This window comes from Nicotiana tabacum, chromosome 16 (genome assembly GCF_000715075.1).
Source record: "Nicotiana tabacum cultivar K326 chromosome 16, ASM71507v2, whole genome shotgun sequence".
NCBI lineage: Eukaryota > Viridiplantae > Streptophyta > Magnoliopsida > Solanales > Solanaceae > Nicotiana > Nicotiana tabacum.
Window position 1 is genome coordinate 157,906,356 of NC_134095.1, and position 22,231 is coordinate 157,928,586.

The 22,231-nt window shown below is 35.7% G+C and overlaps 1 protein-coding gene across 5 annotated transcripts; it reads right to left on the bottom strand.

The window, feature by feature from the left end:
• Positions 1–10,150: 10,150 nt before the first annotated feature.
• On the bottom strand, positions 10,151–19,474 carry LOC107810799 (putative lysine-specific demethylase JMJ16). 5 transcript variants are annotated; one of them, XM_016635630.2, is made up of 13 exons: positions 19,351–19,474; positions 18,095–18,133; positions 16,983–17,281; positions 16,840–16,911; positions 16,424–16,501; positions 15,786–16,271; positions 15,462–15,683; positions 14,507–14,668; positions 13,761–14,129; positions 11,972–13,466; positions 11,782–11,885; positions 10,873–11,070; positions 10,151–10,660 (listed from the first exon to the last, which is right to left on the bottom strand). In XM_016635630.2, the coding sequence occupies exons 3-13, from the start codon at positions 17,271–17,273 to the stop codon at positions 10,373–10,375; spliced, it is 3,765 nt and encodes a 1,254-aa protein (XP_016491116.1). In that variant the 5' UTR covers positions 17,274–17,281; positions 18,095–18,133; positions 19,351–19,474; the 3' UTR covers positions 10,151–10,372. The 5 variants fall into 5 exon arrangements, with proteins under 5 accessions (XP_016491116.1, XP_075089623.1, XP_016491118.1 ...); XM_075233522.1 differs by lacking the exon at positions 19,351–19,474 and adding an exon at positions 18,881–18,904; XM_016635632.2 differs by lacking the exon at positions 19,351–19,474 and adding an exon at positions 18,829–18,901.
• Positions 19,475–22,231: the final 2,757 nt, after the last annotated feature.

Here is a 22,231-nt window from a genome sequence, read left to right on the forward strand (position 1 = left end):
TTGTTAAGTTCAAGTTTAAGTTCATAATTGTTTCTTCGTCGATCTTGTTATTTGTTTAAAGAATTTAGTTGTATTAAAGGAATATATTGTTTTAATCGTTTAATCCGTCATGTTTGTTGTCTTAAAATAGATTCATTCATGTTCATACTTTGTTTGGATGATCTTGAATCCGAATTTTGTATAGTTTGATTTCTTGTTTACCATTTATGATTATTGCTTGAATTGTTCTCATAATCTTGTTTAAAGTTTAATATAAGAATTGTTTGTTGTAATGTTGTTAGAGTTGATTTTAAGTTCAATATGATTGAATTTAGAAATCTTCACACTTTGTTTGTTGTTGTTGTTGAATCCGAAAATAGGATTGTTTGTTGCTAAAATATTGTTCAATCAAATTTTAGTTGTTCTTGGTTGTTCAATTTGTGTTCATGTGATTTGTTGTTGAAATGTTGTTAAAATCATATTCATGTGATATTGTTGTTATGATGTTCATCCGTGTTCATATTGTTGTTTGAACATTGTTAGAAATTGATCATATTGTCTATATTTTGGTTAAGTTTGATTAATTGATGTGTTATAGTTGATGGGTAGTTTGGTAAATTTGTAATACGTTCAGGGGTAGTTTGGTAATTTTAGTAAGGTCGGAAGGGGTAGTTTAGGAATTGTACATTTTGTAATTGTTTATTTGAAGCATGGGGGACAAAATGAAATGGGGTGGGTTGTGATATGATTATTTAATATAAAGGGGGACAAGATTTAATTTAAAGGGGAATCTTGCATTATTTTAAATAAAGCATGGGGGACAAAATAAATGGGGTGGTGTGATATGTTATTTAATGTAATGGGAATGAGTGGGAAGATAATGAGTTTGGTAGAGAAAATGAGTTGATTTTAATTAATGGGAAGATTTTATGAGATGGATTATAAGAAGTCTTGAAATGAGAATAAAAAGGGAGGAGACAAGAGAAGAACACACAGAGACAGATACGAGAGGAGAAATACACAGACAGAAAAAAAACGGGAGAGAGAAACAAATCTGAAAATAAGAGAGAGAAAAGGGCTGAACATTTAAGAGATAGAAAATTCCGAAAAATATTTAAGCTTTCAAATATAAAAAAAAAAAACTAAAAAAAAATATTCTGTTTTCTTTTGTTGTTTGAAATCAGAATTAATTGTTGTTTTTTTTTTTTTGGATTACTACTCCACCGGTCTGTTACTGGGTTGTTACTGTTGCTGGGCTATTGTTGCTGTGTTGTACTGATTTTACTGCTGTTGCTGATTCTCATATTCATTTTCTTTTGCTTCCAATATCAGGTACACAACTGAAAAGCTGTTTATTGTAATCCGAAATATGAAGCGTGAATACATATGAAGAATGAAAATTTGAAGTTTTAATTTCGTTTTTATTTCATTGTTCTTTTTGTTGATTGTATTTAAGCTATTTCATGAATTACTAAATAATAACTGGAATAAGAAAATAATATCATAAGTTAGTCTGTAATAAATCAGTTCGGCAAAATAGGTTAATTCACTAGTTATGAAGGCTTCAAGATTATAGGTTGATCATGAACAAGTAGCTAAATTTAGCTAAGACACGAATTTAAATTAAACATCGTAAATTAGGCATTAAGGCATGACTTGAGCTTAAGCAAGATTAAGAGAACGTTTAAGTCTAATAAACTTTCTAATAAGCTTTAGTAATTATGGTTAAATCTAGTTTCAAATGATTGTGAATAATTAATCTCAATAAATTTTTTTTTAAAAAAAATAACAATGCTGAGTTTTAATCTAGCTATATTTGTTTATTTTGAATATTAGTTGTTGAATTTTTATTTTATTTATAATTTCGAAATTAAGAGTGAAATTCCTTTTTCATCAATATTTGTATTAATCAAGCAATTAGCATGTCATGTCTTCTTAAAATAATAAAAGCTAGTAATAAATTAGGATTTTCTTTCTTTATTTTAGAGACTCATTTTTATAGAAAAATGTAGTCGTTTTAAGATTTGTCCAAATAAATGAGATGAGTCTCGCTTAATGAAATGTATAGATTGCGGGGCCCTCAATAAATGTACATTTAATCGCTTAGAATTAGGGAGGAGCCGTTTTAGCAAATTTCACGGCCCTACCCAAAATAATGATACGCTAGACTCTTTAGGCGCGATTTAATTAATTTTACCTTCTTAAACTCGGATGCGCATTTCATGCGACCCAAATCTAAATCCTAAAACATTGAATAAAAATGTGTTTCGGATTGCGGGTGCATTTCATGTGACGTAATCCAAAGACATGTTTTAAACGATGTTCACAATTTTTTTAAAAAAAATAATAATAATAATAAAGTGGTAAAGAGTTAAAATTGGCACATCGGTTCATAATTGTATTAAAATCAGATAAATAAGCCAAATATGACAATTGAGCGACCGTGCTAGAACCACGGAACTCGGGAATGCCTAACACCTTCTCCCGGGTTAACAGAATTCCTTATCCGGATTTCTGGTTCGCGGACTGTAATATGGAGTCATTCTTTTCCTCGATTCGGGATTAAACTGGTGACTTGGGACACCCTAAATCTCCCAAGTGGCGACTCTGAAATAAATAAACAAATCCCGTTTTGACTGTCCTTTAATTGGAAAAAACTCCTTGTACCCTCGCGGGGCGGAAAAAGGAGGTGTGACAGATACAGCTCGACTCTTCTTCTCGCACATTGTCAAACATTGGGGCCTGCCCAAAGACATTGTTAGTAGGCGCGACTCACGCTTCACTAGCAACTTTTGGACCCATCTCTTCAGGTGTTTTGGGTCAACATTAAGTCACAACTCAGACATCCATCCACCATCGGATGGCCAGACAAATCAGTTCGACGACATGCTGGAGGAATATCTCTGCAACTTTGCAACCGGATCACAGAAGCATTGGGTGAAGCTCTTGGATGCTGCTCAACTGTGTTTCAATTCTCAAAAGAGCCATCATACAAACAAAAGCCCTTTTGAAATTATTATCGGACAGCAACTGCTTCCCCCGCAAACGGTGAATGCCTCAACCATGCCGAAATCTCCTCGAGTTGACAACTTCTCGAGCGAATGGGAGCGCAACATGGTGATAGTGCGGAGCTATCTCGTCAAAGCCCAAGAGCGGGCAAAAAGGTTCACCGAACAAAATCTGTGCTTTGCCCAACATCAAGCAGGGGACAAAGTAATGCTATGCATCCCAAAGCGATACTTGTTTGCAGAGAGGACCCATGACCCTCGCCTGCAACAAAAATACATCGGGCTCCTACCCATCGAAAAATGCATTGGGAAGTTTACATACCAAGTGAAAACTCCATCCTAGTGGAAGATCCATCCAGTCTTCCATGTCAGCCGCATGAAATCATTGTGTCGCTACAACAGCAAGCTCACAGAACAGAGGGCAGCAGACCTCCCATCCAACAAAAGCCAGAAGCATCATCATCATTATCATCATCATCATAAGGCTCCAAGGACGGCGCCAACTCAAATGGGGGAGAATGACATGGGCCGCTTTCCAGACATGCGCCCATGACCCCTTGGTCGCGCCCCATGGCGACCTAGCAAGCCTCACAATGCCTAGCGCCATGGTCGGCCCCGTGGTCTTGGCTGCGCCAACTGACAAGCGTGCATGCGCCTCTGTCACCCCCACCGATGCCTCTCGTCAGCGCCCAATGGCTGGCCAATGACAACAGCATCGCGCGCCCTGACAATGCCGCGTGTGCAGATCCTGATGCCTCGCCAGCGCCCAGCTGCAGGCCCATTCCAATAGCGCCTCGTGCACAGACCCTGATGCCAAGCACCAGCGCCTAGCCTCAGGTAAATACAACAAGTGTTGCGCGCGCCCACAGCATCATGCGCGCAGACCCTGACCCCCAAGACAAAGTTGCTGCCATCAGACTTAGTTCTACATTGTAATAAACTAAGTCCTTTTCATTGTAATTATAGGCTAGTTTACGTCATTTTCATTCAGTGTGCTTTTACAGCTTTATTAGGACTAGTCATGTAACTTTGGTTTATTTTTTTTAAGTATTATTAGGGGGGATCAAGCAATCAAACATTTTCAAGCAAGCAATTTTCTGTACTGGTGTCTCTCCCCCTCGACATCGCATCTTTTGTAATCAGCATTTCATTCATCAATAAAATCATCATCATCATTCAAAACCCAATTCTCTCTCAGCTTCCGCAATTGCTCGTGACATTGGTTTTCCCACACGGCACTGACAATCTAGTCTAGCGTGCGAAGGGGATCTCATTAGCGGACAGCAGCCGCACTGACATCGATTGCTTAGCCTTACGTTGCCCTTCCAAAGAACATCAGGAAAGCGTTGCGTAACAGTTCTAATGGTTTTTGGTATGTGCTAAAAAGCTTTTTGGTTTTCTAAACTTTGTGTTCAGTCAAATTCTATCATATGATATGAAATGAAATGGATGCAGTATTTTCTAAATATGATTCGTGTTTTACTTTTTGTTCTTCAAGGTTAGATTAAGTTTAATGTATAATGGTCCTATTTGCAGAGATGCAGTACTGATTTTTAACAGATGCGATCAATGCAATTCAGCAACTAATGGCATAAATCATAATTGCTAATTTTGGACAACTCATACGTACTACGTACAAATAATTGTAGTCCAAGTTATTGACCCTCATTTCCTAATGCTAGTTTTCTTAGCATTTTTATTTTCCTTAAGGAATAGAATGTAATTCTGTTTAATCCAAGAATGTCTTATTATTAATTTCTTATTATTCCTTCATTATGTATGCAATACTGTCTAAAGATTTCAGCCATCATTCAACAACTTAGTCCTCTAATGATTTTATGCATATAAATGCATGAAAACTTGAACATTGATCTTGCTTTTAGCTTGTTCACTTTAATTTTGTTTCTTTACTCTAGAGAATCGAATTAATGCATGAGCTTCGCATATTATGTTTAAGTATATGACCATCTCATCTAAAAGTTTGAACGATTAGAGAGAGCATACTTTTATTTACTTAATTATGTCTTTAACACACCACCACCTCATTTTTGGCGCAAGTAGAAGATCAAGTTCCACTACTAAAGAATAGCTCTTTCTAACCCAAAAAAAACAGACAGAAGCTGTCGATTTTGAATGATTACTGACCAAAAATCAACCGAAATAGGCCGATTTCCTGTATTATACAACAACCCAGTAAAATTCTATTAGTGGGGTCTGAGGAAGATAGTATGTACGCAGACCTTACCCCTACTCGAGGGAGTAGAGAGATTTCCTGTATTATGCCAAAAAAACGATGGAATTCGATTGCTTTCATAAATTAAAAAAAGTTGTATATATATATATATACACGTTCCAGATTGCGAAAGCTAGCTTACGTTATCAGTGGATGGCATAATATCTTAAGGCCTTGCCATATTTAGGAAAATGAGTTGTTCTTTTTCTAATTTTGTTTTCCGTTGAATCCATTTCATCACCTACGGAAAAATACTTGTAAATGGCAAAGGGAGTTTAAAAATTGCTACTCCGTCCGAGCCACAATAAGTGACCAATTTGCCTTAGGCACACCCATTAAGGAAATACTAAATTCTAGACAAAAATTGTTAGTATGACTAAATTATCCTTAATTAAATGTTGCAGTATAATTTAATGTGAGGAGTAAAAGACTTTTTAGGGATACGTACATAAGGGTAATTTTAGAAAAACAAATTGAATTTATTTTTATTACATAAATAGACATTTATTTTGGACCAAAATAAAAAGGCAAATTAGTCATTTATTATAGACCGGAGGGAGTATAGGTTATATGTTCGAATGTCAGAAGTGTAACATTAATCTAGTAATTTTATTGAATCTCCTTGTATAGTTTCCAACTACTTGTAGGAAATTGATTTAATCATGTCTGCTGTCCTGAATAATGTGATTATTGAGTTACAGAAATATATATATATATATATATATGTTGAGTACCTTGCAGTTGCAGGATTTATAATTTTATATGCAGTCTTCTTACTTTTAATTAACTAGTGTTATATCAAGAAAAAATTGTTCTTTTTATCTTTCTTAATTATACATTATCAAGTCTAGCTACTTCGTTTATGTGAATGAATTTGGTAACTAGAATTTATGATCGATTTTTTCACTAGTCGTATCAATATAAAATAAGACAATATAACATTTTCTCAATTGTTATATAACCTTCATCATCCCTCAGAATCGAAACCGAAAGAGGGAAAAACAATGTCAAAATTGCAAGGGTTTAGGTTATTTGGTTTTGTAAAAGAAATCGATGTTAACGTATGTATATTGATAGTGCAAAGAAATACTACACTTTCATATTTGTAGCAGGTCTGCAGTATTTTCAGTATAAAATTACTTATAAATATCTTTCGGACGAACTAATAGCATAATTTATTTATTTTTGAAGGTCTATATAAATTAAACACGTTTCAATTTTCCAATAAAACATCATTGCCAAAGGTACTATAGGATTTTGATGCAATTTTCAAACCCTAAATTTGTCTGTTAAAGGGTGGCACGCTTAACCAAATTTCCCACAAATTTATCAACCTCCAATAAGGAAAATCCCTCAATATGCGGAAGTGTGACATGCCTTTCGAAGCTGACACGTGTCAACTGTGGGGCCCACCAATCAAAAATTTCCCACATTATGTACTGCTTGTCGGGTAACAACAGCTTCTTCCCCCCTCCTCGTACTTCGATCCTAAAATCAACGGTTCTTCTAATGCCACGTCATCACGTATAATGCATGTCGTCCGTCGGATTTTCCTACGTCCCTCGTTAACCCTTTTGTCCGTACAAACACTCGCATATTTCCTTCTTTGGCTTTATCGCATGTTTGCTATTTTAGGGTACTGATAATTATAAGCATGTTAGCAACTTACAAACGACATTTTTTTTTTCTTTTTTATACTCTATCCGTTTTAATTTAGATGAACTAGTTTGACTTGACACGGAATTTTAAAACTTATGGTCTTAAAAATTTATGGGGTAAAAGTTTTGTGGGATCATGACATGCATTTATGTAGTTATAAAAACTTCTCATTAGAGTCAAAAGGTAAAATGAAAAGCTTAAAGTTAAATTATTTCAAATTGTAGAATGTGTCATTCTTTTTAGAACGAATTAATAAGAAAAGTAGTCATCTAAATTGAAAAAGAGGGAGTATTATATTATCATAGGCAGAGCTAAAAGGCAACTTACGGATTCAGGTAAATTTAATGAGTTCGCCCTAAATTCTGGATTTATCTTATGAAATTTGTTAAATATATATAAATTTTAAATTTAAATCCAGTAATTTATAATAATTAGAATTATTGTTTAATTCAGAATCCGGCTTAGTATATTATACCATTACTACTTGGCGTTTTATAGTTATTATTTTAACTTTTTTGGTTTTTTTAGGGAACAACATGTAATGATCATGGCCATGCATGGTTTGGTGTGGGGAGAATGTGGTCCTCACATCATTGGAATTTGCTCAATAAAACAAAAAGAAGTGGCAAAGTATGAGTGCATGCTTTGGTTAGATTTAAGAATGCTCTTCTTATTTCGTTAAAAGTGGATATATATGGAAAACACAAAGAAATTAATGGGATGTGTTATATATTATATTTGGTTTAACCATGCACGTTAAACTAAAGTTTACTAATATAAGTACATACAGGGGCGGAGCTAGAGTGCTGAGAGCGGATTCGACCAAACTCAGTAGCTTTAGTTCGAATTCTATATTTGTCTTAAAAATTTCATTGAATATGTATAAATTATTAATATAGAATTAACCCAGTAACTTCAAATGATTAAAATTCCTTACACACAAGCTTGAAATTCTGGCTCCGCCTCTAAGTATATAATAGAATTTAGATTTTGAGCGAATGATTTTAGTTTGAAATTGTTAGTAGGCGTTTTAGAGTACAGTATTTGGCTGAAGTTCGAAAAAAGAAAGATTGAATATTTGAAATTAAAGTTGAAAATAATATTTGGAACTCGCATCTTTTTTGATATTATATGAGTAGCGCCGTAGTTGTACAATTAAAGGTTTACAAAAATCATTCAAGATGTTGCCAATGTTTATTTAATCAATGAAGATGAACCATCAAAAGAATAAATGGAAATGGTTGGTCATGTTATAATAGCAAAACAAGGGGAAAAAACTTACGCAGGTGCTTACACCAAAACGCATGTTAAAGGGTAGTCCGCTGCACGAAGCATTTCACATTCACACCGATTTCGGGGAAGGACCGCATCCCAAGAGGTATGATATAAGCAACCTACCCTAATGAAGCATTAGTGGATGATTCCACGGCACGATCTTTTGTAGTCGTTAATATAATTGTATGGTCGATCAGTTAATCCCAAATACTCCCACATTTGGTCTGCATATTTCTGGCAAGAGCAATGCAGTTCTTAGGGTGCTATATAGGGATTAGTCATTACTTATTTTATCATAAAAATCTGAACTAAAAATCTTAAAAAATTTATGATATTTGTGTCCCGAAAAATTGAATTGAAAAACTGAAATTCAAGACACATCGACTAATTCCTAAATAATATCCATTTAGAGTGGGTGCCTCGTGTCATTTCAAGATAATTTAGCAGTACAATTTAGGTCCAATTAGTTTCATGAAAATGAGTCAGCTAGGCCCTAATACTTGAATGAGGGATTAATCCTTCATCAAGTGCCTACGAAGCCACTGATTTGCTTGATAGCGTACAAAGATGTTGCGCTTAATCTTTTTTCAAGAAAACTTTCAGAAATGCCTATTGTTTGGAGGCTTATTGATAGGTGAGCTATAATTTAGCTAATTATATTTCGGTTACTAACTGCTTAACATGTGATATATGTCGTTGTATTCAATTCGATTCTATACATTGTATTTCTAATTTTCTTTGGAGACTTAATAGCAAAGAAGTGAAGAAATTTTACTGGAGATGGCGTCTTCCGGCCAAGCAAATATTGTATGCATTTTACTAAAACTAAAAATGGACACGAACAAAAGTCCAACCAGATCTGAAAATACACTATCACATTATATCTACCAAAATACTATCAGACGAATCACTCATACGTGAGATACAAAGAAGGAGAAAAAACCATAGATCCATATTGAAAAGTTTCAGATCTATTCTCTTCACCGAGCTACTAGAGCTAGATTTAAATTCATCCGTGCGGAAAGTTTCAGATCTATTCTCTCTGTCGAGGTAAGAGTTGGAGGTGCGACGGAGATGGCAGACTCCCGATGGTGGAAGCGAAGAGGAAGTAGGAGAACAGATCTGACCATGGCTATGAATTGAGCTTTTGAAAATCTGAAGCAGAATTGCTGGAGAAGACGGAAATCTGAAGCAGAGTCGCCGAAAATCTGAACATATCTGGCAATGGCGATGAGTCGCCGGAGAAGATGACGGTCGTGCCGAGGGTGAAGAGAGAAAATTGAGGGAGAAGAGAGGGTTGAAGGAAAAGTCGAGGGATAAGTTGGATATATTTTTACTTTGCTATAAAATATAAAAAGTGGCTATAAATAGTTTTTTGAAAAAAAATATTTTGATTTACAATAAATATGATGCATTATTTAGTTATAGCGTGTAAAATTTCCTTTTTCAAATGTTATGCTTTAATTGCTTACCAAACTAGCTTCTTGTTGTTGGTCATTGTTACATGATAATGAGACCTTTAAATCAAGCTTTGACAGTACGCGAGATGTTAAAAACTTAATTGCATATGATGTTTACGTAAAATCAATATATACATAATACGTGTTTGCACATAAAAAATTTATCACTTAACTTCTTCTTTTTTGAGAATGGTAACAATAAGAGAAAAAATATTACTTAACTAGGATTAATTAATATATATTTTAACCTCATTTAATCATTTAACTAGGATAAATTAATATGTTTTGGTGTAAGCACCAGGTACAAGTATTTACCAAAGGACTATATCGAAGATTCTTTTTTTTTGTGTGTGTGTGTGTGTTGGAGGGGGAGGGGGGGGGGGGGGCCTTTGCAGAGGGTGAATAGAATTCACGGATAGTTCAACCATATGAGATTCACTATTCAAAAGCTTGCTATTATAAATTAATTTCGAACTCTTTCCAAGTATGAATTCTGGGATGATTAATGTTTACCAGCAACAATTACTATAGCAAGATTGGAAAAAGAATTTTCTATTTCAATCATCCTTCTCAAAGAATGGAAGAACCAAAGTCCAAAAGTAACTATATGACGGGCTTTTCTTGCTATTAGCCAGTGCAAAATTTCAAGAAATGGGGGTCAACCTAATGCCATCTAACCTAAAACTAGAATGTGGTTGAACATTTACAGGGTTAACTCCTTGTGAGAAGTCAAAGCCTCGACGAGGCTGTAAATCTAATCATCTTCCTCGCTTATCAATCTCTTCGTTAAGAAGCCGAGTCATTAAACCTTGATTAGGGGTCAAATTATTGGTTTTGAGAAGTGTGTACAATGCATGAAGTTCTTCAGAGTTTGCCTTCTTAATCAGGCCACTGAGTACTGTATCAGCTCCGGCAAGATCATTTGAGATCTCGGATTTTATATTGAGTTTCAAACCGTTAACAGATGCGGATGGTGCTCTCTGCATCATAGGTCGAGATTTCCAATATTCTGAACACACTTGATTTTGATCCATAGCTTGAATTACCTGCACGGATGAAATCAAATGAAAACATCAAGACGATATATCTTTTAGATTACATTTCATATTTTCTTTCAACCTTCATGTTGTTTCTCACATTTTTTTATCTAGGAGATAATCGGAAATGAAATCCCTTCAAAGATTAACATATTAGTATTGTGTCGTGCCAGAAAGTTACCAAGATCTAAAATCAAATTCAAGAACATAAGTGGAAGGACCTGTATAATTGCAGGTGAAGAAAAACCAAACATTTCCATGCCATCAAGACTTCCAGGTGGCTGCAAAGGAGGAAGCTTCAGTTTTCCCAACTTATGTTGCTTTGTTATTTCTTGATTCACTCTCTCCCGGACCATGTCCCAGCATCTGACAGCGGATAAATGAACAAAAACTTCATTCGAACAATGCTCTAACGAGACCTGCAAGGACCATTTTTCCACTTAAAGAGAGGACACCAGAATGGCAGGAATAACATTACAGTATGACGCAAGAATAGCATGAACACAGGAATAACATTACAGTATGACGCCAGAATAGCAGGAATAGTATTATAGTATGACAACACAATGGCGTGAATAACCAAGTAATACATAGCAACAAAGACACCAATAAGCTTGTCACAGTGAAGGTAAACAAAAAAGAAAGGGCAAACAGGGAAAAAGCTGTGAAGTAACCCTCAAAGATGTAGGCTGTGAATGTTTTCATGAGCTGATACAAGACTATCCATCTAGCTAATATTGTAGCAGTCAAATTGCCTAAAGGCAAACTACAACCTGAGCAGAAACTCACAAAGCTTTTGAAAGAAACAACAAATCTGACTTGTAGCCATTACTTGGTAATATGCTCGAGAAGTTGTTTACTAACATAATGCAGTTGAAGTGGAAAGATAATGAAGCTTCATGGAGAAACCTCGCCATGATAATTATTCAGTAAACATGTTATCAAGATATGGCAACTGGCAAGAAATGAAGTGCGGCTCAACTCTGCATGGAAAACTTAATGCAGAGGAAACAAGAACGAAACTGTGGCAATCTGAAGCGCACCACAATAGCCAAAAATAAGAATTCCGCTAACACAAGTACACAAATTGATTCGACAAATAGTTCCATTCAAACAGAATATCTAATTACCATAAACAATGGCCCATCTCGCCCTGCATCCAGAACTTCAGAAACGTAGTAGCACATATTTGCTGGATCTAAAACATCAATATATCTGACCCGGCTCCTGAATCCTGCATTTGACACACGAACAAATTTGTCTATTTTTACTTCCAAGAGTTGACTAAAGATAAATACGAGTAATTCACAGGCATCATACCCTTGGGGTAAATAGCCCGATTGTCGCACCATAGCTTGCCAGGCTGAACAACTCCATAATCTAGAGGTTCCACATTGCAATTGATTCTCCTCACGACTTTTGCAATACGAGGACCTTTCTGACGAAAATATCTGTCCAAATTGTTTTGAGAGACGGGAGAGTCACTTGATAAAGGTTGTGGACACTCCGTTTCCTTATTTTGGTTATCTTCTTTATTTGGTTTAGAGTCACATGGCTGTGGGGGCTTGGGACAAGCATCTGCATCTCTTAAAATGATACTACATCCAGAAGTCCCTTTTGTAGCCTGAGAACCTTGGGCATGTTTATCAAGATCCATAATTACAGAAGAACCTCCAAGGGAAGAATGTGTTTCTTGATCAAGTCTCTGATGTATTAAATCTTTTGCATTATCCTCAACTTTTATGCTCTCTGAACTAGATGAACCACTAATTCTGTCTCCGGTAACCTTCTCATCATTAATGGATGTTGTTGAGACAGGTTTAGCACTGCTACCCATGCTCATTGTACGTTTATCCACAGTATCTCCCAAAAGAACTGATCTGTTCATCTCCTCTCCCTCATCATCACTGAGAAGGATCACATCACCATCACCAAGACCTGAAGAGCCCTTCGCTTCATGCTTATCTGTCGGTAATTTCTTACTACATGACCCACCCTCCACAGAAAGTTGACAAACTGTATTTCTATAACCAGGAACCAACTTTATGGATTCTTCACTTTTCCTCTGGATGCCATTCTTCGGCCCCTTAATTCCATGAGAAGAATTGCCAGCGGTAGAGGATGCCTTGATTGATTCCAAAGCCAAAACTGGAGCTCTATTATCAGGAACCAACTTTACAGATTCTTCACTTTTGCTCTGGAAGCCATTCTTTGCTCCCTTAATTCCATGAGAAGAGTTGTCAGGCATAGAGGATGCCTTAATTGATTCCAAAGCTAATGGTTCCCTGGATTGTTTATTTTTATGCAATGATAAAGTAATATCGCTGGCCCTTGTCAAGAGATTTGCATTTCCATCATCCTTTTCCTTTTTTATGGAAGCTATAGGGGATCCTGTGATTGTCTCTTTTAGCACCGGTACCTCAGTTTTACAGGATAACTTACCAACAAGCCCTGCAACTTGCCTCTCTTTGTTTACGTAAGAACTCAAAGCCAATCCAAGATCTTGCCTGGCCCATCGATAAATTGCACTCAATTTCCCTTCTAAAGCGTCAACTAGTACATTTAACTCATTGATGTCATAACGGAAGAGGAAAAATTTGGCACCCCAGGAACAAGTGCACAGTTGTTTTGCATGGTTCAAGCATGCATATTTATCCGGCGAACAATGATGACAGCCGGCGGCGGACAGGTGTAGATCGAAAAAACATACACTACATTCCCTCTCATTAGTAGCATCAAAAGTGCTCTCCATCTTTAGTGCCTGTGAAGAATTGCAAAGAAACTCCCTCCTCACTCTCTCCATCTCAACACGGTTCTGCAAAAAAGATAATTCAGGAGTGAAGTTGAATTAAAAGGTACTAGGCTTAGTAGCATAACTTGTATGGAAATAGAACTAAAATGTGGTACCAGTATGACCAAATCTATATATATCAGTCAAATCCCCCAAACATGAAAGGATAAGAAAGGAAAATATACCCTCAATGCAACAAAAGAAAGATAAGAGAAAAATGGAAATGGAGATTAAGGACTATCCATCAATAGAATATTGGTGTTGCTATGTGCACATCTGCCAAAAGAATGCAACTATTTAATTCGAATAAATTTGTACCTTTAGTGCTTTTGACAAAATTCCATCTTTTCCACAAACATCTTTCCATCGTAAATTAGTTGAGGTATTCTTCCTCAGTAAATTAAGTTCCCAGTGTGCTTTGACTGCATCTCGAGCTGCCCCCAGTAACAGTTTATCATGGGATATGGAAGTTTTCCGGCCCTGCTCACGGTAAAGCTCAATCGCATTCTGCCCATGAGGTAACCAATCGACAGGAGCAACATTTACTGCTTCAGCACAATTGAAGCCACAATTGAAACCAGCATGATAAGCTCTTGGGAAGGTCAAAACAAACTCTCCAGGATTTTGGACACACCGATAAACTGGAACTCCCTCAGACTTCAATATTGAGGGAGATAGTTGTGTAACCTGCATAAAATAATAGGGTGTTGATAAAAGATAAAAACAATTTATAAGAGGTTAGAAGCCAACTCCTGTGGCAAATTCACTGTCACCTCTTTGTAAAGAATAACCTAGCAAATGACACAGCAGACAGATCTTCCATAAGAAGAGCAAAATTTACAGTAAAACAGTTTCTTGATTACATTTGAATTTGATGAGGACGCTACAGTATCCAACAATATAAATGGAAGCACATATCACCTCTGTTCCTCCCAACCCTAAAAAGACGATGGTAGTAGAACAGGACTTTTAGCAAAAGATGTCATTCTTGAATAGGGACTACCAACAAAGAGACATGTTAATAGGATTCAATTACTTTTCAATCAAATGAAGATTGGGCTCACCAGCTTGTGAAGCAGGTCGGGCTGCTCTTCAAAGAGATCAGGCAAGTTCTTCCTCATAGCAGCCTCCAATTTCAACGCATCTGCTCCAGGCACACCATACCACATTTTTGGAGCCCCAAAATGCATATAATTTAATGAGTACAAATGGTGATCTTCAACATGCTGTTGGTTGAGAATATATAGAAAAGAAAATTGTTAAGTAAATAAGACAGAAGCACGAATGACATTATGTTTTCAGGTTGTTAAAGAAAAGAATAAAAAGGGCAGCCCGGTGCACTAAGCTCCCGCTATGTCCGTTGTCCGGGGAAGGGCCGAACCACAAGGGTCTATTGTTAAAGAAAAGAATGATCATCCAAATTATATATTTCAAGCATACTAAATGGCACTGCTCATATATTTCAAGCAAACTAAATTACACTGCTGCCCAATTCAAAAGAAAAGATTGTGTTGTCAAGAACAGACCCAATAACAACTAGTACTTCTTATTTTCAAAAAATATGACCTCAACTCTGACTGACTTTAAATTAGCTCCTGCTCAATGCAAGAGAAAGGAATAATCTCAACCAAGGAATCACTAATAGAGAAAGGAATAATCTCAACCAAGGAATCACTAATACCGCCCATTTGTAGTTCGAATAAACACGATCTGGAGCTTACTCAAAACACCATTTGTGAATATTTCCATTCTTATTGAAGGTTTTACAAGTTCTTTTTTTAGAATTATTATTTACAAGATCTTTAATCAAAGAAGAAAATTTTGAAATACAGAAGCAATATGAAAAAGGTGTGCGCCAATTTTATTTCAACATGCGAGAGAAACCCAATTTGCGAAGAGAAATTGGCACCTACAGTAGCTACGCAGTCAATAAAAAAACTTGTTGAGGCAGTTGCACCCAACAAACTTCAGTGTACCACAGTACATTATAAAGCAACTGAGGAAAACTATATTCCTTACCCAACAGAATGATGAAAAGCACATTCCTATATAAAGCCAAGGCACCAAAACACCAGATATGTCGCTGCTCTCATATGTAAGAACAGAACCTGGAAGCCTAGGGAAGTTATTTAAGTTCCATCCTGCGTTTACATACTTCGGGTCAGAAGAGCCAACTTGATGGCCATGTTTAGGGAACCCACTGCCAAATACTCCAGTTTCCAAGTCAGCCCCATAAAGAACCTAGCAAATGATGACAAAGGAATGACAGAAAGGGAGAAAGTGTTATACATCATAACCTAGATGGTGCGCAAAACAAGAAAAAAAATCAGCAAAGAGTGTCACCTCGATCTCTTCAGTAGGTTTCTCGACCATCCGCCAAAATTCACCCTCAATGTTCTCCAATGAAGGCTCACACTGCCCTTCATTCTGCCTGAAGTACTGGGCCTTAAAATCATCAGCATATTTCTGAAATGCGTCCAGACTAAACTCTGGACCAGGTTCAAATCCAAACCTCTCCTCAAAAATAGCAGCTTCATCAGGGGTCCTAATGTCAACACTACCATTACCCAAGTCTACTCCGGTTTTTGAGCATCTTCTTCTTTTCTTCTTCTTATGATGATTAACTTTCCACATCTTTCTCATCGAATTTCGATTCTGAAGTTTGTCAATCCTCTGTATACGGGTAGCAAATTTGGAGTTCTCCCATATATATTTTTCCTTAAGAGGGCATGGAGGTTTCCATGAAGCAGGCGGTACTATGCGACAAATTCCATATGCCTCTGCTTTGGTGCGTATGCTAGCCATATATGTCAGGGTATCTTCAAATTCCTGGAGATTGAAAAAAGTTATTGAGAAAACCTGAGGCAAGACTCATAAGGCATCCTCCTGATGTAATGACTAGTGAGTAATGACAAAAAAGAAAGGGTGTCGTGTTTAAGTAGAGATACTGAAAGGGGTTCATTAGCCAAGTAAAATAGGACCTCTTCAGTTGGATAGAACACCGGAGCATCCTCGAGATCAGGCCTACAAGCTTCCTCTGGCCTCCATCTCGCAGTTACCTGTTCCAAGCTTGAAACTTTAAAACAGCAAATATACATGTAATAGACCCGCAACTCTGTGTTGGCTTGTATCTCATTTAACTTTATGTTTGTGCGCTCAACTCCATTGGAAGCTAAACACTTTCGGTGATCGGAGTGCTAAATGCTGCTCTAATCTTAATTACCATAACACTTAAATTATCCTAAATGGCTGCCATGAAGAGATGCATCTTTGTAAATATAATTGTTTATAGGTACTTTTCTACATGATATCATAATCCATAATAGGCTGAAAAATAAAGCAGCATACCAGCATTAAATATCTTATATTAAAAAAACAGTTAACTCTATATACTGACCCTTTGGCAATTGAGACACGCTTCACATCCACGGATGACTCCTTTTGGAAGTGACGGCCTTACAAAGGGATTCTGCACAAGAGGAAGAGAATAAGAGAGGTTCATAAGTAAACTTTTTGAAAATAATTGGCTAGCTACTCAACCTGTTCGGGTTCGGATTCATCTTCTGAGCTTTTCTCATACTTCCCGTAGTTTATCCCAGGTTTACGCCTAAGTGACTTAATCATCTTTCCATCTTCGGTACCTTCAATATATGCTTCTATCCGACTTCCATGCGATTTTGATTCGCTCACTGAGGATGGCTGATTAATCGTGAGTCTATTATTATCCACCTTTCTTAAGGTGAAGGGTGCAAGTGACTCAAAACCAGGCGGAATTGATGAAATGTCCATATCCTCCTCTTTGACACAATGTCTAACAAGTTCAGTCCCCATCCTCCAGACTGCCAAGCAACCAATATACAAGTGAGAAATAGAGGCAAGAAGAATGCACTCTCGAGTTCCCTTCATAAGATATGGAACAGAACCGAAAGTTTATACTGAGACTCAAAAAAGTACATATAGCTACTTGTGGCAAAAAATCAGTGGGCCCGAGCTGAATTCACAGATTGATAACTATGATTGTTCTCTAAGAACCAATTTCATATAGGAAATCTTCTACATAAAGCGTACAATCAACATTAAGACGACAAACAAACATATGATAATCTATCAAGACCAATTGTTGCTTGTGTACAAATACAACAACAATAATAATGCCTCAGTCCCAAACTGCTTGTGTACAAATATGCATACAAACTCTCAGAAGTACTCTTGAAAGAGTCCATCCATATTATTAGGCATAAATTCCCAAAATAGTATAGATCTACAGAAATTAGCAGAAAATTTCTTCTGTAAAACATTCATCTAAAGCAATTTACCCAGTTGATCAGCCATTGCATAAATTCATTACTCAGTAGTCAGTAATAGCTTTGCTTACATTGAAACAGTAAAACCCTAATCAAACTATGATCAATTTTAAGATGATCATCAAATCACCAAAAATCGTCCAGTTAGTCAAAACATGTACAACAACAACTACTACTACTACGCCTCAGTTTCAAACAAGTTAAGATCGGCCATATGAATCATCACTGACCATGTTAGACAACACAGAATTCCATATATAAAAACATACATTCACAGAAACAGGTAATTTTACCAAAATAACCTTTCTCAGAAATTGTGAGCTTCAGAACAGAAGCTTATGTACTTACAAATATTGATCCACTGATCTAAGCTTCAACTCTTCTTCACTACACCCAGACATTCAAAAAAGCAACAAACAGTTCAGTACCAGAATAAATCAAATCACAAAAGCAGCTTAAACCAATAAGTATATAAATTTGAAACACTAGAAAAAATCATAACCAAAAATTTATAATCAGATTCAACAGATCTAAACCTAACCTATGCATAAACTTATTTTAAGGAAAAAATTAAAATTAAAATAAAAAAAGCCTAACCCTAACCCAGTACTGAAATAGAGAGACGTTACCCACCATATCAGCTCCTGGTCACAACAAATTGGCCTTTGACCAGATGAAATACTAGTAATTTGCTTTGAATTTTTCACCCAGAATACAAATCCCTAATTTATTTGTAAAAGTGTAACAAATATTTGGTCATAGATTGTGAAAATTGCAACCTAATAAAGGTGAATCGATTATCTATCAATTAAACCCTAAATTATATAAAGTGTAACAGTATCTAAGTCACAGATTATGAAAATTTAAGAAATCCAATACAGATGAAACAATCCTTTTTTTAAATTTTGTTTTTTGTTTTTTTAATTTGGGTAGGCAAATCCAGATAAAGATCAGATAAGGGTACACACCGCTGAAAGAATTAATTTAATTTACCTTAGAGAAAGAAAAAAACAATTAATAAATGAAAGAACCCTAACACTATAGGAAAAAGGAAAAAAAAAAGAAAAAAGGAAATTTGTTACTTGTAATATTATGGTCATTCTGTGTTCTAATAATCTATGGGCAAATTTCCACCTTGAAATCGACGCGTGTTTGACGTGCCCAATTTTTAACTCCTTAGTTATACGTTTTAAATTTTTAAGTCTACTTTATATTGTACTTAAATAAATCTTTTTAATATTATCAAAAAAAAAGTTTGGTGTTTCAAAAGATTATTCCTTTTATTCTTGAACCACGGTTAAAAAAAGGACAAACAATATGGGTTTGGTTGGGAATTGAGTAATAACTTACTTTATATTTTAATAAGGATAAAATTTAAATATTTCGAAATCCGTACGTATTTCTTATTATTAAAGAAAAATAAATTAATTAGTTAATATATTAAAAGCTATTTAGTAATAAGATTTTAAAGGATAAAAGGAACTTAGGTAGCGGGTGAGATTAATTTAAGTGCGCACAAACTGGTCAAACGTCATAGTTAAAATTAAAAGGAAAAAGAAAAAGAAAAAAAGAAGAAATTTAAGGGATAATTGAATTATTCTTACCGGTAGTTATCTGCTTTTGTTTCTAATGGCTTGACTTGTGAGGGAGAGGGACAGAGAGGAGTCGAGTAGTATCACGTATGCTTTATTGGAAGTTTGGCACCTTTGGTTCTATTAAAAGCATTGCATATTTTATGTGGATATATTCCTTATATTTGTAAATATCTCGTCATGAAGTGGGGCAATGTGATGAAAACTTGTAGGACAATTTACAAAGTCAAAACTTGGTTTTGGGCTAAGCCCAAGTGAATTGGGCTTGATAATGAGCTTGCTTTGGAATTGAAGATCCATGAAATAACAACAAACAACAATAACAATCCAATAAAATTTGAAATTTTTACCTCCTATAGCAAAGGTTAACACCTTATTTATTTTAAATAAATACCATTTAAAAAAATTATATTCTATAGATACCTTTTAAGGTTTATAGCAAAATATTTAATTTTGGTTTCCTCCTAGCCCTAAGCCACTAAATACACGAATCAGTTACTGTGAGCACGTGATTTTTGCCTCGCATGAATTACTCCTATAGAATCCCCAAAATTAAGATTTTTCTTTTGTTATTTGATTTTTAGGAATTAATTGCCCAATTTTCGTGTTTGTATACATTTTTGTGTGCATATTTAATTTAAATCATGAAAAATAGCAAAAAATATCACGCATTGCATTTAGGAATTAATTTTATATTTTTTGAGATTAATTTGTAAATTAATGTTTTACATAAATGGAAAAGTCACAAAAATAATTTATTTTTGCATTCATTATTGTTTAATTTCAAATTTTGGTAATTTTCTTTTAATTTGGGCACTTAATTAGTTGTGGTAATTATTATTTGGAGTTAATTAATTTAATTTGGTAAGATAATCTAGTTTTGAGATTTTAAATTAGGTTTTTATTTTTATTTGGAATTAATTAAAATAATTTGAAAATAAAAAGAAAATGAAAGGAAAAAAGGTGAAAAGAATCAGATTCTGGGCTATTTCAATTAAAATTACCAGGGTCAGACCCCTAAACCCGTCCAAACCACTCAAATACCCAGACCAGACCCATGTCCAACCCGGTCCAGCATCCCCCATAACCAAAATAACCTCGTTTTGTATGCATTTAATCGCGACCGTTGGATTTCCCTAATCCAACGGTCCGGAACTAGGGTATCCTATAATATATAATGGTCCAAACGCCCGTACCCCCCTTTAACTAATCGTCTCTCATCTTCACCCATCATTAGAGACCTTACCCCCAAAAAACCCTAATGCCGCCCTAAAATCCCACCGCTTGAGGGTGGCGGCGCCACCTCTAATTGGCCCCAAATTAACACCCTAGGACTGTCTTCTCTCCCACGTTCCAAATCCTCACTTAGATTCCTTCGAACATCTCTGAAACTCCTCGAATATCAAATCGAAGAGTCGAGCCCTAAGAGCCTAAAGTCGGAATCATGCATGAAAGCCATTTTAGGAATTTTCCGTTTGTTTCAAGTTGGTTTTGACACAAAATAGTGACGCTCGTTTGTTCTTCACTAAGAACAAACATTTGCCACTATTTTGGATCGAATCAGTGCCTCAGTTTTGATTTCAAGTTTAGCTGGTAAGTCCCGTTCATTTTTTTTGTTTTCAAAATTATCTATGTGTCACCTATGTTCTTGTTCTCTCTTTTAATTTGTTTTCTGATTTGCCTAGTTTTATTAGTTGTCCTGTTAGAACTTTTGATTTGGTAACTTAGCTTAATTAGTTCCCTGCATGTTTATGATCATTAATTAGTCGATTTATTTGGTATTTAAGTTTTCTCAATTTGTTTGGGTTTCACCTTTGTTATTTGGGCTCTAAGGTCAGTCTAAGACCTCATTCTAAAGGAATTCTATTTGGTTTGAGTCTAAGCCCATACTTATTGAAACATTGAGCCTGGTTGGGGATTCATAGCCCATACTCGAAGTCTGGCTGGGTTTCAAGGTAAAAACAGGGCACTAAGAGGGTATTTTGGGTAAAGGGCATAGGGAATCTCTCAGTAACCACTTAGGAAGGTGCCTAGAAACTGCAAAAACAGACTAACTTGATCAGCAGGTCAGAAAATGAAGGAGTAAGTAGCAAAAAAGAAAATTTGAGAAGGACTAAAAATGAAATAACTAAACTCTTAAGGCTGCCCTAGTAATTTGCCTATAAAGGCATAGTTACTTGGGGTTCAATTCAGATTTTTTAGAGATTAAAAAAGGCTAAGAAACTCAGAAAAGATAACGGCTGAAATTTGAAGAAAATCACTGTTCCACTAAGTTCCATTTCTAGTTTTTGGAATTCCGACTTGCTAAGGCAATCTTTGGTTTAGTGGGTGTGTAAAATGGCTTGAACTTGTTCTTCTCTTAAAGTCTGGGGTTGAGTTTTGGGTCAAGGTCACTGTTTCATTGTTGGTTGAGTTGATTTCACTGGATATTTGTTAGAATCTGGGACTTTTCTTGCTGTTGAGTTTTACTGTTTTGGTTTCTACTGTTGCTGGACCTGTTACACTACTGTTGTGGCTGCTTGTTGCCCTCACATTTTTCCTTTTGTGTATTTTCCAGGTATTTCCCCAAACCATTGTCAACAAGTGACTAAGAACATGTATGTCGAGTTGAGGCCTGGTTGAATGCAAGCTGTTTTGAATTCCATTACATATGTTTCCCCTACTCCTTAAATGTTCTGTAATAAGTCTTGAATTACACATGTTGTCTTAGTTATCATGCCCTTAGTATGTTATACAAGTGAATGTGTGCTCTTTAAGAGTTTTGGGTGTTGATTAATTCTCTAGACTTTGTTACTTTTTGATATTGAAAAAGAGTTAGTTAGTTTAAAGTCTCGTGTTGTGTTTTTAAGTTTAGTTTAAGTATGAATATTCGTAAGTCTGAAGTCAAGCCTGT

What these genes read in the sequence shown, in the direction of transcription:
- LOC107810799 (XM_016635630.2), bottom strand. Translation starts at nt 17,273, where the DNA reads ATGGGGACTGAACTTGTTAGACATTGTGTCAAAGAGGAGGATATGGAC. An exon ending in GCTTTTCATCATTCTGTTGG is followed by an intron (nt 14,669 to 15,461) that starts GTAAGGAATATA and finishes CTCAACCAACAG; the next exon opens with CATGTTGAAGATCACCATTT. An exon ending in TCGGGCTATTTACCCCAAGG is followed by an intron (nt 11,886 to 11,971) that starts GTATGATGCCTG and finishes TGTCAAATGCAG; the next exon opens with GATTCAGGAGCCGGGTCAGA.